Source organism: Ochotona curzoniae, unplaced genomic scaffold (assembly GCF_017591425.1).
Source record: "Ochotona curzoniae isolate NIBS_2020 unplaced genomic scaffold, NIBS_Ocur_1.0 scaffold_4505, whole genome shotgun sequence".
NCBI lineage: Eukaryota > Metazoa > Chordata > Mammalia > Lagomorpha > Ochotonidae > Ochotona > Ochotona curzoniae.
Window position 1 is genome coordinate 39697239 of NW_024467118.1, and position 17777 is coordinate 39715015.

The 17777-nt window shown below is 43.5% G+C and overlaps 1 protein-coding gene across 2 annotated transcripts; it reads left to right on the forward strand.

The window, feature by feature from the left end:
• Positions 1-10286: 10286 nt before the first annotated feature.
• On the forward strand, positions 10287-15755 carry SAP30 (Sin3A associated protein 30). 2 transcript variants are annotated; one of them, XM_040966120.1, is made up of 5 exons: positions 10287-10714; positions 10829-10980; positions 12634-12759; positions 13167-13265; positions 15406-15755. In XM_040966120.1, exons 1-5 carry the CDS (start codon positions 10666-10668, stop codon positions 15526-15528), a joined length of 549 nt encoding a protein of 182 aa, XP_040822054.1. In that variant the 5' UTR covers positions 10287-10665; the 3' UTR covers positions 15529-15755. The 2 variants fall into 2 exon arrangements, with proteins under 2 accessions (XP_040822054.1, XP_040822053.1); XM_040966119.1 differs by having other exon boundaries at positions 10287-10980.
• The last annotated feature ends 2022 nt before the right edge of the window (positions 15756-17777 follow it).

Sequence of the window (17777 nt, forward strand, 5' to 3'; positions counted from 1 at the left end):
CACTGAGGGTTCTGCCCAGGTGGTTTCAATAATTCTGAAATGTTGTCGATCTCATCAATCCAAGGATGAGGGAACCCTTTCAATGTCCATTGACTGACACAGTCAACCTCGGAGCCTCCATTTGCCCAGATATATTTGTGGTCATTATTTGGCTGAGGTAGTAGTTTAATTTGTTCTGTCCTCCTTTCTCTGGAATGGTCCCCTGCAGGGCTCAGTGCGATGCCATATCTCTGTGTGGAGCTGGGCCAGTTTTTCACCACTCCATTTTCTCCACTGAGGACAACCAGCTCTCCCAGTTGGGCCAAGGATCCTAACCAGGCAACCAGACCCTGCTGGACCCACTGCTCCTGAGGCTCATGGACCCTGTAACCATCATGCAGATGGGCTAAGGACCCAGGCCAGGCGTTGCAAACCCAACCAGACCTCCCACCCCTGGGGCTCATGGACCTGGTATCCACCACGCAGGCAGGCCAAGGACCCAGGACAGGTGACCCAGGTCCCATCCCTGGTGGCACACAGACCCGCCTCTCCCTCCTGCACAGGCGGTTCAAGGATGCAGTCCAGGCGACCTGGTTCCCACCAGACCCCTCCCCATGAGGCTCAAGGGCCTGGTGCCCACTGTGTAGGTAAGCCAAGGACTCAGCCAGGTATCCAGGGCCCTGCTGGACCCCCCACTCCTGGAGCTCACAGACCTGGTACCCACCATGCATAGCTACATCTTAAGTCAGAAAAATAAACACACAATAATGTTAGACTGGTATTCTCTTTCAAGCAACTTTTTCTCTTTCTTCACATAGCAACCCCAAGACAAGTCCTTTTATTTCTGGTGTATATTATTTTAAGGTAGCAATTCATTAGAAAACTAACTGCACACTATTTGGGCGCTTTATATTTGTTTCTTCTTAGAAAGAAAAAAGACAGAATTCCCATCTGCTGGCTCATTCCCCAGATGCAGGGTGGCCAGGTCTAGGCTGGGCTGAAGTCTGGCTTTGGGAATTCAGTGGGCTTCTACTTGAGTGGCAGGGAATTCACTACTTGGGCCCTTACCCGCTGACTCCCACAGTCATTAGAACAAAGTAGAAGAAAGTTCAAACTCATTCAAATGAGGAACCAGAACTAGGAACCAAGCCCATGGCCTTTTCTTGCTAGGTCTAATGCCTGCTGGGCCCCCAAATTCCCACCACCCCACTCTAGTTTTCATCCTTTAGAGTACCCACTGACTGAGGAATACGTTTTTCGATGCTCTACCTTTAATATTCAGTTTGATATTTTCAAACTTACATTTCAAGAGATTCAACAGGAATCGATCTCTAAGAACTCTGTAAGAGATGATAACCTTTCAGATACCAATGTAATGAGCTTATCCAGGCACACATGATCCTCACACAGACATGTTGCTTGGCTCAACCACGTCTACATTCACACCTGCTGGTTTCCCTTCAGAAGGTACTTTGAAAAGTTTTACTATGTCGGTCTCTACTACTGTCTTTCCACAAATTTGAGTCACCATGTTTTCTTAGCCAGATTCAGTCATTGACTCTGAACCTGGGACTGCTGGCCTTAGCAAATCTGTAAGTCAGATCAATCACTTTCTAGCACAAAATCTTTCAATGACCTCACATTCCACAAAGAAGTCAACACTTCTACATGGAAAAAATCCTTCAATTCCTCAAAACACATAAATGGCTCCTAATTTTTATGGGATTTCTTGCTTATTTTTTGCCTTAAAGCCTTTGCATAAAGCTATACCTCTAGAATGTTCTTATCATTTCTAGCATCATAACTTTCTCCTTTTACTTAGGTATAAGGATAAATATTAAGTACTGCCTAACATTTTTTCATACCAATTATTTTAACAGTCATCACTGTAATTATATATAATTATATATTATTATATTATCTATTATTTGTTTTCATTGTAAACAAATATTTATTATTATATTATATAAAATGTAATAAATTTGTTTATTAGTCTAATATATGTGTCCTGGACTAGACCACAAGAAGGTCATGCTGTGTTTCTTCTTATTCTTCTTCTTATTTTTTTTAAGATTTATGGATTTTTATTGGCAGAGTTTACAGAGAGGAGAACCACTGGTTCACTCCCCAGGTGGCCTCTATGGCAAGAGCTAAGCCAATCTAAAGCCAGGAGCCAGGAGCCTTTTCCAGGTCTCCCATGCAGGTGCAGGGTCCCAAGGCTTTGGGCTGTCCTATACCACTTTCCCAGGCCAGAAGCAGGGAGCTGGACGGGAAGTAGAGTAGCCAGGATGTGAACTGGCATCCATTTGAGATAATGATGTACGGAAGGCAAGTATTTAGCTGTTGGGCCATTGTGCCAGGCTGCTTCTTCTCTTTTAACACAGCATTTAGGCATGTAAATCTATCAATTTGGATGAACAGCAGGGAATATTTGAAAGGTATTCTCTAGAACTTTTTTTTTTTGTCTTTCTATATAAAAGAGGAATATGTGAGTCCTGCCAGGAGCCAAGGGCCTGTTTTGGGTCTCCCACTTAGCTACAGGGTCCCAATGTTTTGGGTCATCCTCCACTACCTTCCTAGGTCATAAGCAAGGAGCTGGATCACAAGTGGAGCAGCTGGGACACAAATCCTCACCAATTTGGGTTGCCAGCTCTGCAAGGCAGATGATTAGCCAGTTAAGCTATTGCACCGACCCTGGAAAAAAAATTAAGTAAAACTTTTTAAAAGGAAATATAAATTGTGGGGCTTATGTAGTGGCTCAACTGGCTACTCATTCACCTGCAAGCCCCTGTGTCCCATATGAATGCCAGCTACTGCACTTTTTTTTTTTTTAAGATTTACTTATTTTTATTGGAAAGGCAGATATACAGCAAGGAGGAGAGACAGAGAGGAAGATCTTGTGTCCTGTGCACTGAGTCATCCCCCCAAGTGGCTGCAAAGGCTGGAGCACCACTTTGCACCACCCAGAAATATCTATTTTGGGTGGATCGTATTCTTGCATGTAAAAGACAAAGCAGTGATGCTTCCAGAAGATAGCCTTTCAGTAGACAAAACTTCTTAAGCAAGACACAGAGATCACTAACCAATAAGGAAGACCGATAGTTACAGAGAATTTCATAGCACAACAGGGTGAAGCTATGCTGCTTGTGTTGCCGGCATCCCCCACGGCTGTTGCACTTCCCTTCCTGCTCCTTGCTAAGACACCTGGGAAAGCAGCAGCAGATGGCTTGTAGGTGGCCCCTGGGACCACATGGAAAACCCAGAGGAAGCTCCTCACTTCCAACTTCAACCTGGACCAGCCCTGGCCTTTGCAGCCATTTAGGGAGGAAACCAGCAGGTGGAAGACCTTTCTCTATCGCCTGCCCCCTATAATCCTGCCTGTGAAATAGAATAAAAATATTTTTTTAAACTAAAGAGAAATTTTGTTCATCACATGGCACGATTATGGATATAAAAAGGCCAAACCCAGGGCAGGAAAAGATTTTTACAGTTCATATAGCCAATAAATATCCTATAGCCAGAAAAATAAGGGATTCCTGCAAATAAATAAGGACTCTTTTTTTGCATTTATTTGATACAGAGAAACTACTTGTTGGTTAACTACAACAGCTTGGGCTAGACTGGAGCTCAGACTGGGAGCTGCAAAGTCAAACCAGAAAGCTGAAGCCAGGAGCTGGAGCTGGGTATCAAACCCAGATATTCCCACAAGTATTGAACTGGCCAAACATCTGCCCTCAAAAATGACACCATTTTTTTTTAATGATCAGAAAGATATGAACAGCCACTTCCCAAATAGGATATACTAATGGCCAGTAATAAGTATGCTTTGCATCAATAATTAGATAAATACAGGCTAACGTGATGAGATACCACTATCCACAATGCATACATGTATAAAATGGGTCATAGCAATATGGACAGCCCAACTTACTCTTTGCCCTCTTTTTCTTAGGAGCAAGCTGCCTTCGGGCATCAATACATACTGTGTCTTCACCCATATCTTCTTTTTTAAAGGCCAGTAAAAATATGCCCTTTGTTAGAAAGCCTAGCCTTCAGGCTGGCACTGTGGTGTAGTGGCCAAAGTCACAGCCTGCAGTGCCGGCTATCCTGACGGCTGAACTTCCTATTAAGTCCCTAGTAGTGGTCTGGGAAAGCAGCAGAGGGTGGCCCAAGTCCTTTGGCCTCTATACCCACACTGGAGACCCTGAAGAAGCTCCTGGCTCCTTGCTTCAGCCTGGGAGTTGAATCAGTGTGTAAAAAAACCTTTCTCTCTGCCTTTTAAACAAATAAATCTTCAGAAAAAAAAAATGAAAGAAAAACTAGCCTCCCCAATTATATGGTTTAACATCTGGAAGATCACTTGCCTGCTGAATAAGTCAATTCTAAGTGAATTCTTTAACAGCTATTTCGTCAATAACAGGATATGCAGCCTTTTCATCTGATGGGCAGCTTTTGTCTTCTCAATTATTTCATATTATCTAACGGGTCTCCTGAAGCTCTCAATTAATTAGTATATTAGCTAAAGCCATCAAAAAATAAGACAAAGAGGTAGACGAGAGATCAAACAAAGGACTTAAGACTTCTGCAGTGAGCTAGATGAGTAGTTTTAGGCTTCTGTAGTCCTTCAGCAAGCACAACCCATATGAATCTTGACGTTGGACTACGAGCCTTATATTCCAAAATTTGGCAGATTTTTACAGTTCTGCAATTTGCTTTTAACTACCGTGTCCCCTGAGGGTATCTTTAAATCTAGGTCATGTAGGTCTTTCAAATTGGTCAGTTACTAAAATTTATGGTAAGAGGCAAATAGCTGTTTGTTAAGGACTCTGCCAGCTCTAAGCAAGCATGCATTTCTCAGCAGAGAGAAAGCCTCTTAACAAACAAACAAATAAGCAAACAAACAAGAAAAACAGATGAGCTCCAGAAAACACAGGTGGGGACTTACTGACTTGGCCTGAGCAAGGAAAAACCTCATCTTCATGAATCCAGCTAGGCTCAGCAAACCCACAAGGCCTTGTGGATCTCAGTAAAGAGAAGGACGGACCTTAGCAGCCACACGCCTGAGAACACACAGCAGCACCCTGCCCCTCTGGTGGCTGTGGCAGCATCTACAAAATCAGCAGCTCCCTACAGGTTCTGGAAGCTCTAAAAAGGACAGTATCACAGGGAAAAAAGCTTTACTACACACTAGCTAGACATGAAAGGCAAGCCAGTGATTTGCTGCTTATGCCATTAGTTTTTTGTTTTAGGTTTTTAAATTATGTCTCCAGGTGATGACTAAACCAGTGCCTAAGTTTCACATGTATGAAACACTGATGTGAAAAGGCCAAAACCTTTTAGCTTCACATTGTCACTGCCTGGCCTACTTAATACATCATGGCTAAGTTAAAGCCCATTTTAATTAATTTTTATATAATTTCTGTCTACTTGTAGTACTGAAGAAAGAAATCATGTACCATCCTTTCAAACTTAGATGGTTGAGCACAGGTTCTTAAGAGTTCTTAAGATTGTACTTGGAATATTTTCTGTAAGAATCAGGTATCTCATGAAGTCAAGGAAAAAAGAGTAGCTTAAAAAGAATGCCCCACTGGGAGCATGCGTGACAGGGTCACTATGGGCACTTCCCTGCTATGCTCCGCTTCCGACTGATGACCATGACAACTAGGGCTGGGAGCGGGTCAGGCTAGACAAGGCAGCGCGGCACCTATCCACATTCAGGTGGACCAGGTCTGGAGGCATGTCGGGCAAAGCTAAGCTGCAGCACCCGTGGCCCATGGGGCTGCCCAAGGGCTGGATGTGATGTGAGCTGGGCTGGGCTGGACTACAGCAGATGCTGGCACATGTAAAAACCAGGGCTGGAGATGGGCCTGGAAGGGATTAATGGGGTCATCATGACCAGGTCATGGCACCCACTGGTATGCATGAGGACCAGGTCTGTGGTGGTCTCGCTGGGCTGGGCTGGGCCACAGCACCCATCGGTTCATGTGAGATATGAGACTTGGGTGAAACTGACTAGGCAGCTGCATCTATGGGTATGTGCATTGGCTGGTACAGGCGATAAACCAAACCTGACCCTGCATGGGCTGTCACACACAAGAGTCAAATCTGAGGTCACCTAGGCAAGATTTCTTGTGGGACTCCCTGATTAGACAGCTGGACTCAGAACCCAGCCACCCTGGAAAATCACGGGATGTGTGGTTCAACCTTGGTGTGCTTGTATCAGGAGTGGGCCTCCTCGGATGCTGAGGCCTGTGCAGTGGACAGCACATCCAGATGCACACAGGGGACATACAGCCAGCTCATCTAGGCCATCTAGGGGATGTCGACGGCCTTGTCAGAGGATGGAAAGCAGAACAGCTTGGACTTCCCTCCTGGCCAAGCTAGCAGCATGTTCCTGGTTTTGCGGATGTACTAAGGTGGACTTGGTCAGCCAACAGACCTTGGAGAGATTTTCTCAACCCTGAAACAATGAAACCAACTTCTCAGAACTATCAAAATCGCCCAAGTGCCATCTTCAGGCAACTCTTCCCATATTGGGTCTTAAGGCGATGTCAAATGACCATACCCCATGCTCAGGTGTTGATGTAGTCTCACAGCAAAGAGTGGCCTCATTCCCCTTCCTCCCCAGCAGACACAGGAGGAAAAAGAAACCTGAACATTTGTCCCACCCACCTTCTCCATGCCCAACCCTCCCACCCTAATCGGAGGCCACATAGGCATGCACCCCTTTCAACTATGCAAACAATATTAAAAGAAAATTAAACATTTTTAAAAAGGTATGCCCACTAGCTGCTTCTCAAAGTTTGGGTATTTGACTGGCAGGGGATTTCATTGCTATACTTTGTAATTTTTCCTTGGTAATTTTTTTTAATGCATTTTTTTTTAATTGGAAAGGCAGATATACCGAGAGGAGAGACAGAGAGGAAGATCTTCCGTCCCATGATTCACTCCCTAAGTGAGCACAACAGCCGATGCTATGCCGATCCGAAGCCAGGAGCCTCTTCTGGGTCTCCCACGCGGGTGCAGGGTCCCAAAGCTTTGGGCCGTCCTCGACTGCTTTCCCGGGCCACAGGCAGGGAGCAGGATGGGAAGCGGGGCTGCCGGGATAGAACCGGCGCCCATATGGGATCCCGGGCGTGCAAGGCGAGGACCCCAACCACTGCGCCACTGCGCCGGGCCCTCCTTGATAATTTGTATGTGGGAGGCAGTTTATATTTAAATGTCACAGATCTGTCTGTTGTTGAAATTTTATTATTGAAGTGGTTTCATCTTCCCAATTTTTTTGTTCATTAGTCACCTTCCCTTCCCTCATAGCTCTTCAGGTTTCTTTATTTCTCCCATGTTAAAAGAGACCAATTTAAATTTTGCAATCACTATAATAATTATGAATGAACTATTCAATGCATTTTTTATATTTCTGGTACTAACTCTTTGAAATCCCACTGGCATATGCTTAACATGTCTCAAGTCACCTACTAAAGTTAAATTCCATAAAACTTAAGCTTTTATCCAACTTCTTTCAAGCATGAAAGTTTTCTTTTTAAAAAAAGACTAATTTTTTATTGGAAAGTCAGATATACAGAGAGGAGGAGAGACAGAGAGGTAGATCTTCTGTCCAGTGATTCACTCCCCAAGCAGCCGCAACAGATGGAGCTAAGCCGATCTGAAAACAGAAGCCAGGAGCTTTTTTTGGGTCTCCCACGCAGGCACAGGGTCCCAAACTTTGGGTCATCCTCAACTGCTTTCCTAGGCCACAAGCAGGGAGCTAAATGGGAAGTGGGGCTGCCGGGATTATAACAGACATCCATATAGGATTCTGGCACAAGCGAGGCGATAACTTTAGCCACTAGGCTACGGCTCTGGGCCCCATAAAAGTTTTCTAATAATTGAGTTCATGCATCAAGTTTTTAAGATTTAAAATCATTGCAATTCAATTAACTATTCAGTTTTTTTTTTTAGACTCAGTTACCAAATGGCATGAGCTAATATCACACATGGCTACCAGACATCTTACTGCACAGTGCAACTGAAAGAAAAGATACAAAGTACTGACCTAGCATGTCTCCTAGAATCATTATAATTTATGTAGCATATTTTAATTAGTTTTTCTCTGTCATTGTCTTTCGAAGAAAGAAATACACAAAACTCTCTTGAACAAGTCATTGATGGACTTAAGCCATAACCAGCTAGGTTGACACAAAGCTAGCATCCCAAGTGGGCACTGGTTTGAGTGCCACATGCGCTGCCTCTCGCCCGCCCCCCGGCTCTCTTATGTGCCTGGGCAAGCAGCAGAGTGCAGCCCAAGCACTTGGGTCTTGTCCCAGGTAGAAGACCTAGGTGAAGCTCCTGGTTCCTGGTTCTGGCTATTTGCAAATAAGACAGCTGATGGAAGAGCTCTGTGTTTCCTTCTTTCTCAAATAAATAAACTATACACACACACACACACGCACACACACACATTTTAATAAAATCATTGAGTCAGATCTGAGCACTGAGGGAGTCTGCCTTTCGCTTACATTGCAGCTGATGTCTACTACCTAACCAGCCAGGGGCCTAACCAGCCAGGGGCCTAACCAGCCAGGGGCCTAACCAGCCAGGGGCCACCTCCAACAGGCCCATCCTTACTCACTGGTGGCAGGTGTGAATCACAAATGTGCTGCTACCTAAATCCTGACACGTTCCTTCAGTGTCTTGGTGTCTAATGTTTACAAGGGAATGCCAAGTCTGTCCCTAGATTTACTCAGTAAGTCTAAAAGCACTTAAAAAAAAATTACTGCAGGAAATTATTTTGTGTACTTGTGTTCAAACAATGGAGTTCTGAGGGCTGGCATTTGGCCTCGCAGTTACCACTTCAGAAGCCCTTCTATGGCCCAGGTTCAAGTCAAGTCTGACCCTGACAACGGATACCATGGAAAGTAGCAATGATGGTTCAGGTACTTGGGTCCATGCCACCCTTGGGGCCCAGACTGAATTCCTGGCTACTGGTTCTTGCTCGGCCCAACCTCCACTGTTGGGGGAGCACTTAAGGAGGCATCCACAGGATGGAGAGTTCTTTCTCTCCACCTCTGAACTCTTCAAGTCTATAAAATATTAAAAAAAAACAAAAACAAAAACAAAAAAAAACGAAAAGAAACAAAACAAACACTGGTTGCTGGTCTTGCATGGTGGCTTAAGCCACCCTCTGAGAAGCAAACACCCCAAATGGGTGTGGGTTCCAGACTTCCCATCCAGCTGCCTGCTGACGTGCTTGGGAAAGCAGCAAAAGACGGCCCAAGTGCAGGGATGCCTGCACCAACTTGGGAGACCTGTTAGAAGCCAAGTCGTTGGGGTCGTTAGCGGGTCAGAACCAGCAGAGAAGCTCTCTCTGCAATTGCCGTTCAAACGCATACACTCACAAATCCTTCCAAAAACCAGTGAGACTGGTAAAGGGTGCCCGGTGACCAGCCACGCCCTTGCTTCTAGCCCGCCCTCCAGCAGCACGCAGGGACGTGCAAGCACACACATGTACGCGCACACACGCACGTACACACCCGCGCGCTCAACAGGCTCCAACAGGAGAACGCGGGGTCTTCCAACGCCTTCCACAGAGCTAACGCCCGGACGGTTCCAAGGTGCAGGCAAAACGCCTGACTTCGCTTTCCTCAGACGCATTGGAGGAGAAACTTTCGAAAAGGCCGAAAACGGAGGCGTACTGTCAGTCAGTAATTCCACCTCATGCAACATGCTTGTTGCGTGTAACAATAAAGCACGGAAGGAGCATGCAAGGATTTAGACACAGTATTTGTTTGTAGCATCTGTCAGTCAAGAATTAAGGACGGGCGTCTCCTTCCGACTCGCCCGTTAATCGGATGTCTCAAAGACTGGTCAAGCAGGGGTTGGGGGGCCTCCAAGACCTGGTGAGCACAGAGTGACCGAATGAATCCTCCTTGGTTTGTTTTCCAACAGTGCTATTTACCAAAACTGCTTTTGCACGAACGCGAAACAGCTGCGAAACTTTTTTTTCCCCCTCCAAACGTTCACTTACTCCCTCACCGGCCTTTATGCTTCCCCTCAGAGTCGCCTGACTTCCTCTGAACATCAGCTCTGCGAAATTCCAGAAGCTAAGCGCCACCCTACTTCCCGAGAGGGACGGGAGGGTGGAAAAACAGCCTTAATCCCCAGCCACACACTCCTGTTTTCCCGGTGCTTAAAAAAAAAAATAAATAAATAAATAAAAAACGGAGGGCGGCCCTTCGCGCCGTGCATGTTGGGATTTGTAGTTTGTTCCGCTCGCGGGCCCGCCTGGGTGCGGGCGACGACTCGGGCCGACTCCTGCAATTCCCGTGGTGCGTCACGGCGGAGTGGCAGGGGCGGACGGGGGGCGCGTCGTGCTTGCGCAGGTCCAGGGAGCGGAGGGAGGCGGAGGGAGGCGGAGGTCGGCGGTCCGAGTGCTCGGGCGTCCATGTGACAGTGAGCGGGGGGCGTCCCGGTGCCTGCGCTGCTGCGCTCCGAGCGCTGCCCGCCAGCACCGTCCGCCGTGCAGCGCCTGCAGGGACCGGCGGGCTCAGGACGCTGGCCGCGCCGCCCCCCGAACTTGGCGTGCAGGAGGGAATTGCCGCCGTGTGCCCGAGGGACCTGGCGGACGGAGGCGGAACGGAGAGACCGGTGGGGATTTCGGTCAGCGCCGGCGCCTCGGAGCGCGGAGACATGAACGGCTTCACGCCCGAGGAGATGAGCCGCGGCGGGGATGCGGCCGCTGCGGTGGCCGCTGTGGTGGCCGCGGCAGCCGCCGCCGCCTCGGCTGGAAATGGCAACGGGGCGAGCGCTGGTCCTGAGGTGCCCAGCGCCGGTGCGGTGTCTGCGGCTGGGCCCCCGGGAGCGGCCGGCCCGGGCCCCGGGCAGCTGTGCTGTCTGCGGGAGGACGGGGAGCGGTGCAGCCGGGCGGCGGGTAACGCCAGCTTCAGCAAGAGGATCCAGAAGAGCATCTCCCAGAAGAAGGTCAAGATCGAACTGGATAAGAGCGTAAGTGACGGCGGGACCGCCCTGTGGGGGCTCCGGCAGCTGGGCTCGGACGAGGGGCGTCGGCAGGGTGCGCGCCCCCTCTTTCCCTCCCCCCACGACTTGGCTGTAGTGCAAGGAACAACAAAGTCACTGCAAGTCGCTCCGCCACCCGCAACACACACACACACACACACACACACACACACACACACACACACACACACACACACACACACAGAGGCGCGCGCGCCTGGGCTCCCCTGCGCCCCCCACCCCTGCAGCCCCCCGACATCCCGCTGCTTAGCGTCTCTCCTGCACAGTCTTCCCTCTTCCTCCTCCGCTGCCTTCGGAATCGAAACAAAGGGTCCCGGGCGCTTGAAGGGCCCTGAGTAGTTTTCTTGGAATGGAGGAGCCTTTGTTTTGCTGCCCGGGCTGGCATTTGGCCCCGGGAGAGAAGTAGCTCTGCTAGTCCGGGGAAAGTGGAGTTGTATTGGATCTTAGAACACAGCCTAGGAAGATCCACTCCGGATCCACTCCTGCCCTTTCTTCCCGATGCAGAGCGAGACCCCGCGGCTTGCACGGGGGTTCGCAGAGTCAGCTGCTAGCAGAGCAGGGAGCGCGGGAGCACGGAGCCTCTGTGGTCCTGCCATTTGCTTGGCAGCCATCAGGGTTTCCTCTTCTCTTTCACTAGCTATGATGTTTTGTTTTAGAAACATTCGTTGCTACTTTTTGCAGTTCTGGCTGGCAAGGAATGAATTACAAGATGTCAGAACTTAGCATGCATCCTGTTGCTTTTTTTTTTTTTTTTTTTTTAGACTTTTGCTTACCTAGCCTGGAAATGTTAAAGCCTGGAAATGTTAAAGCCTACTAGCTCAGCCCTTGTTTATATTTTCTTTTTAAGGAATTAGCTGTCGATATGTGACGTCTGGAATTTCCAGGGTAGTGGAATTTAATTTCCTATACAATTAAAAAAAAAAACTATACAACTTTCAGGAGTATGTGTAATTAAGTTTTGGGGGAAGTTTATTGGTAACACTTCCTGTTTGTTTTAAAACAGCTCTTTAAATGGTGGGCGTGAGAAATTTTGCAGATGAATTTGAATACTTTCAGATTATTTTGAGTGGAAGATGTATTACAGGGAGTTACATTGATTTAGCACCCGGAAAGGTTTGTAGTTGAAATTTAAATATAGAATAAAAATTAATAAGTCATTTGGGAAAAGGGAGAATTTTATGTCTCGAATATAATTTGGGTAATAAATTAGAAGGCATACTTCATACTACCGAAATGTGCTCTTCAAGCAGAAAATACTATCAAGTAACAAAACCTCGCAGTCATCATCATCTTCGCTCTTACCAGTTGGAAATCTACCCCAAAATAACCAGTTCAGGCCAAAGTCTGCAATTTGATGACAAAACCCAGACGGTTGGAATTTCTCCTGCTCACTTCTCAGCCTCTGTCCCTCCCCCAGGTGGCACCGCCCACTTGCTCCTCCCACCCTGTGCAGGGTTGCATCCGCTGGAGCAAGGAGAAGGATGTAAGAATGGAGAAACAAGCCATTGTCTCACCAGAGGCTGCTTTGACTATTTTTTAATAATTGTGTGCACCATGTGTATGGACTAATGCGTAGATACCGTGTGCTGTAATAATCAGTGTGAATCTGTTTTGTTTCAGGCAAGGCATCTTTACATTTGTGATTATCATAAGAATTTAATTCAGAGTGTTCGGAACAGAAGAAAGAGGAAAGGGAGTGATGACGATGGCGGTGACTCACCTGTTCAGGATATTGATACTCCAGAGGTAGATGAAAGTCTCTGTGCTTAATGTTAACTTCTGAGTAGGTCATTCTGAAGTTTTTATAAAAACAAGTAAGGAAGTTCTTTGAACTTATAGAACATTTGAGAAATCTGAAAATGAAAGCAGTTTTAAATATAGCCAATTGGCATTTACACAGCTTGAATTGGTATATTTTCAGTTGACAGTTGCTACAACTGTTTTCTAACTTCTTTTTTTTCTAACACTACCAGCAGTCTATTTATCCCCCAAAGGTTAAAGCGTTTAATACTTTATAGTTTTGATTATATAAAAGGCTTTTAAAACAATGGGATTAATTTTTATTATGCTAAAGTTTCAATTTTGTTCCTGAAACTATCAGTGGTAAACTTCCTAATAATCTTATAGACTAATTTGCATATGTCTTTTTCTAGGTTGATTTATACCAGTTACAGGTAAATACACTTAGGCGATACAAAAGACACTTCAAGTTACCAACCAGACCAGGACTTAATAAAGCACAACTTGTTGAGGTATGTATATTTACATATATATATGCCTTAAGTTATTAAGCTTTCTTGTTTGAACAAACAAGAAATTATTAAATGCTAATGAATTATGTTATGGAACATATTAGTTAGAAAGGTCGAAGTTATTTAGAAGAATCTCGTTGCCTCGGAATGTTGTCTGCCTTTTAGGAGATTGCTGTATGTGACTCAGTGACTGTGTGCAGTATAAACATGTATAGCATCTTCTTTCAAAATATTAGATTTTTGTTTTCAGTCTAGCGATCTGTTTTAAAATAACATTTGACTAGTAACCATTTAGTGAATAGCTAATTAAAGCACAACAGAATTAAATTAATAAGCCTAATGTCTTCATTAGGATTTATTTTTTGAAACATTTGTTAGAACAGGTCCACCAACGGGGTCCATGAACATTATTTCTAGTTGATTTAGCAGTGACAAAATTGTTCTCATTGATACTAATTTGTTTTATGAAAAGCACCTATATTTTCACATTTGAAAGAGGCAAAGCCTTTTCAGGTTTTTCCTTCCATCTTGCTTGGGCACAGCTCTTCCTGTCCTTAGTGAGTTGAGAAGTTGACCACGTGGTATGTGTGTGTTCTCTTCAGGAAGTAATAGAACCAAGAAATCTATATCTTGTTAAAATTGCTCACAGGTTTATATAGGGGTTTATATCATCTGTGATCATACTTACACTTTGTAACCTAGGACAAAAATGTGCATGTATATGTGTGTGTGTGTAAATACACACACATATAGATTTTCTTGTGTTCTTCCAGTTGAATTTAGTAGTTAGCCAATGTTTTCTGTCGTATACATGTTGGAAGGAATAAAAAGGAATGGAAATGACAATTTGACAAAATACTTTCTGATACTGTTAAAATAATGTAATAACTGTTTAATCAGAATCTTGCCTTTATTTATTGCCTGGACAATACAAACCTATTTTTTTCTTTAAATTTGATTTAAAAGATGTAGCCTTTGTTGCATTATAAAACGCATAAATACAAACATTACCTTCCATGATGAAATATATTAGGTACTAATTAAGTGAAAGCTCTGTTTTGGGACAAATGATAACCTAAGACCTAATTAATTTTATTGCTCTTAAGATATTTTTTAAATGTATAAACTTCAAACAGGAATTTTGTTGACAGTGTATCATTTACAGCATTTTGAAGCTATTTTCTTTTTTTAAATATAAGAAATTGTCCTGAGTATTATGGGTTAATTAGTCAGGATTGCAGATATTGACAAGTTAACAAGCAGTAAGAAATAAAACACATTGAAGAGATTCCAGAATTGAGTGACATGTTCTTCAAGTTTCTACATTCTTGTGCCAATGAACTTTTTCTTCTAAGAAATTTTGTCTCCTAGACTGTAGAATGCTTATGAATACTTCAGTCTAGTTTACTTGTGCCAGTAGTTGTGGTACTTAGGTTAGAATAGCACATGATAAGCAGTGAAGCCGGTAAGCGTTCATCCCTAAATGTCTCTCCTCCATTTTCCATTCGTAATTTTTCTTCAGAAATATTTTTAAGGAATCTTCAAGAATACTGCTGATGAGTAAACTAGTGAGCTTAAGTTATGGCAAAAGTGCTAGGATACTTCAAAAACATCATGGAAAATAGAATAAAGTTCTTTTTGGTATTAAAAATAGTGTTGAAATCCATGTTTTTTTTTTTCATAAAATGCATTGTCCATGAACTTTATGAAGACCCTCATATTTGCAAGATATTACATGGTTTTGTTTTTCTAGTACCAAAACCTTTTCAGTTTTATTTTTGTTTTCTCTTTAAGTAGGTTAAAAATCATTGCAGGCACAATGTGTGGGGATTATTATGTTTTCTGCTTAATTGACTTGATATTTTAAATTTAAAATAAGAAATGTTTACCTTTTAAAAGTTAAATAAAAGAAATATACTCTCCAATAATTGCATGTTTGAGTGGGCCAAAATTTGAAATCTCTTACAAACACTATCGTGTTATTCTGTGTTTCTCATCCTATGTGTATTTTTGTTTAATACATTGTAATTTTTTAAATAGCTCATAATAATACTTTTTCTTTTGAAGAACTATATTTTTACCTTCTTTATAAAACCTGTTAGTATCTAAAACTTTATTATTATTATTTTTTTCTTCATAGATAGTTGGTTGCCACTTTAGGTCTATTCCAGTGAATGAGAAAGACACCTTAACATATTTCATCTGCTCAGTGAAGAATGACAAGAGCAAGTCCGATCTCAAGGTTGATAGTGGTGTGCACTAGAAGAGATGGAACTGAAACTGGTACTGGGCTGTTCAGACGCGGAGACTGTTGATTGCTTTCTCACATGTAGAAATCTTCCTGGTGTATTTTTTCTACAGAGGATTTTCTCTGGTTTTATTTTTGTTTGTTTGTTTGTTTGTTTCTAACTCTAATAACTAGTTGGAGACTCATGTAAAATGAGTTTTCCTAGATTAAAAATATTTTAAATAAAAGTTATTACTATTATAGTTGCTTCAGTGTATTTTGTGAAACTTCACTTTCCTTTTTAGCTGACTTTTATAGATTCATATCAGTGGAGATTTGATGTTATGGATACACAATGAGAATCACAGCGTAGTGCTTTAATTTCTAGCTGCTTTGGCATGTCTTCAGGGTTCAGCGATATTGCAGTATATGTCAGTGCTTCGTTTCTACGGTAGGAAGTATTCCATTGTGTACATCACCATTTAGGGATCTGTTCATCCGTTGATGAGCGTTGGGTTTCTACCTTTGGGCTATTGTAAATAATGCTGCTATAAATGTTCTTTTTTTTTTTTTAAAGATTTACTTATTTTATTGGAAAGTCAGATATACAGAGAGGAGGAGAGACAGAGAGGAAGATCTTCCATCCAATGATTCACTCCCCAAGTGAGCGCAACGGCCGATGCTCTGCCGATCCAAAGCCAGGATCCAGGAACCTCTTCCAGGTCTCCCACACAGGTGCAGGGTCCCAAAGCTTTGGGCCGTCCTCAACTGCTTTCCCAGGCCACAGGCAGAGAGCTGGATGGGAAGTAGAGCTGCCAGGATTAGAACCGGCGCCCACATGGGATCCCTGGGCATTCAAGGTGAGGTCTTTAGCTGTTAGGCCATGCCGCCGGACCCTAAATATTCTTGTGTAGGTTTTTCTGCACAAGTTTTCATCTGTCTTAGGAATATCCAGCTGTGTCCAACCATTGACTCACGCAATGATTTCGTATTAAACTTTTGCAGGAACTTCCCATCTCTTCCTAGTTGTACCATTTTTACGTTCCCATCAACAACATAAGGCTCCACTGTGCTACTAGTTGTATTTTGCGTGTGTGTGTGTGTGTGTGTGTGTGTAACGCCTTCCTGTTGGAGAATAGTGATATCTCACTGGGATTTTGATTTTGTAAATCCCTAATAACAATATTGAACATCTTTTCATACGCACGTTGGCACCTGCATATCTTCTTTGGAAAAGTGTTTATTCAGTTCTATTATTTATTGATTTTAAAAATATGTATTTTTTTTGGAAGGCAGAGTCAGATTCCTGTTCAACACTGTTCAAGGAATGCCTGTGGATGACTAGAAAAGGTGGAATTTTATTAAGCATAGGTGACCTATTCAGTAGATTTTACTGGCCAACCTAGTTCTCAGCAACAAGGACTTGTAGACCAAGAGCAGAGAAAGTAAAAAATACAGATGTTGTTATCCAGGAAGCATTTAGCATTTATGAGTTCTCTGAATTATACAATTGTGTAGATCAGCTGAGTAAAAGTTCACTTTTTTGAAACAAATACTGAAGATAATGGTATCATGCAGTGCAGTGATTAAGATTGGGTGCTAGAATAAAAGTGTCCATATTCAAAACCTAGTTCTGCTCACCAATGATGTAATCTTAGGTCAACTACTTAATTTTTCCCAATCTTGCCATTCCTTTTGCCTATAGAACAGGGTAGACAGTACCTGTCTTTTTCATTTGTTGCAAGACAATGTTTAGAAAAAGACAACAATTTAAGCAAAATCTTAGTTGTCTTGTAACTAAAATCTCTTGGAAGAACAAGGGATCTGTTTATCAGTATGATTGAATGAAATGTTTGCTTTTAATGACCTAATGACTAAGTCAGAAAAAGTTGTATCAATGTAAGTTGTCTGGACATGTGTTTTTGCATTTATCTAGCAACATGAAGAATGTGGTTTGCTTGCATAGTAATTCATTTCCAAGAATGTAGTTGGATTTCATAGTATAATTCTAACTTGGGCATGCATCTTGCAAGTAGTCATGTTATTTGAAAACATGTTCTGACTTGTGTTTTTGAAGACTTTACTAGAAACAAGTATGATCACTCCAAGATTGTCAGTCCAACATGGTGACACTTGCTGGGCACTGAATAAATTCTATATAATGTTCTGAGTACATTAATAAGCAGAACAGGGATCGCCAAAGATGTATTTCAATGAAATAGTGTCACTTTGGCTCACGAGGATTTCTCCTGGGTTACCTGTGTGTATGGTATTTCTCAAACGTT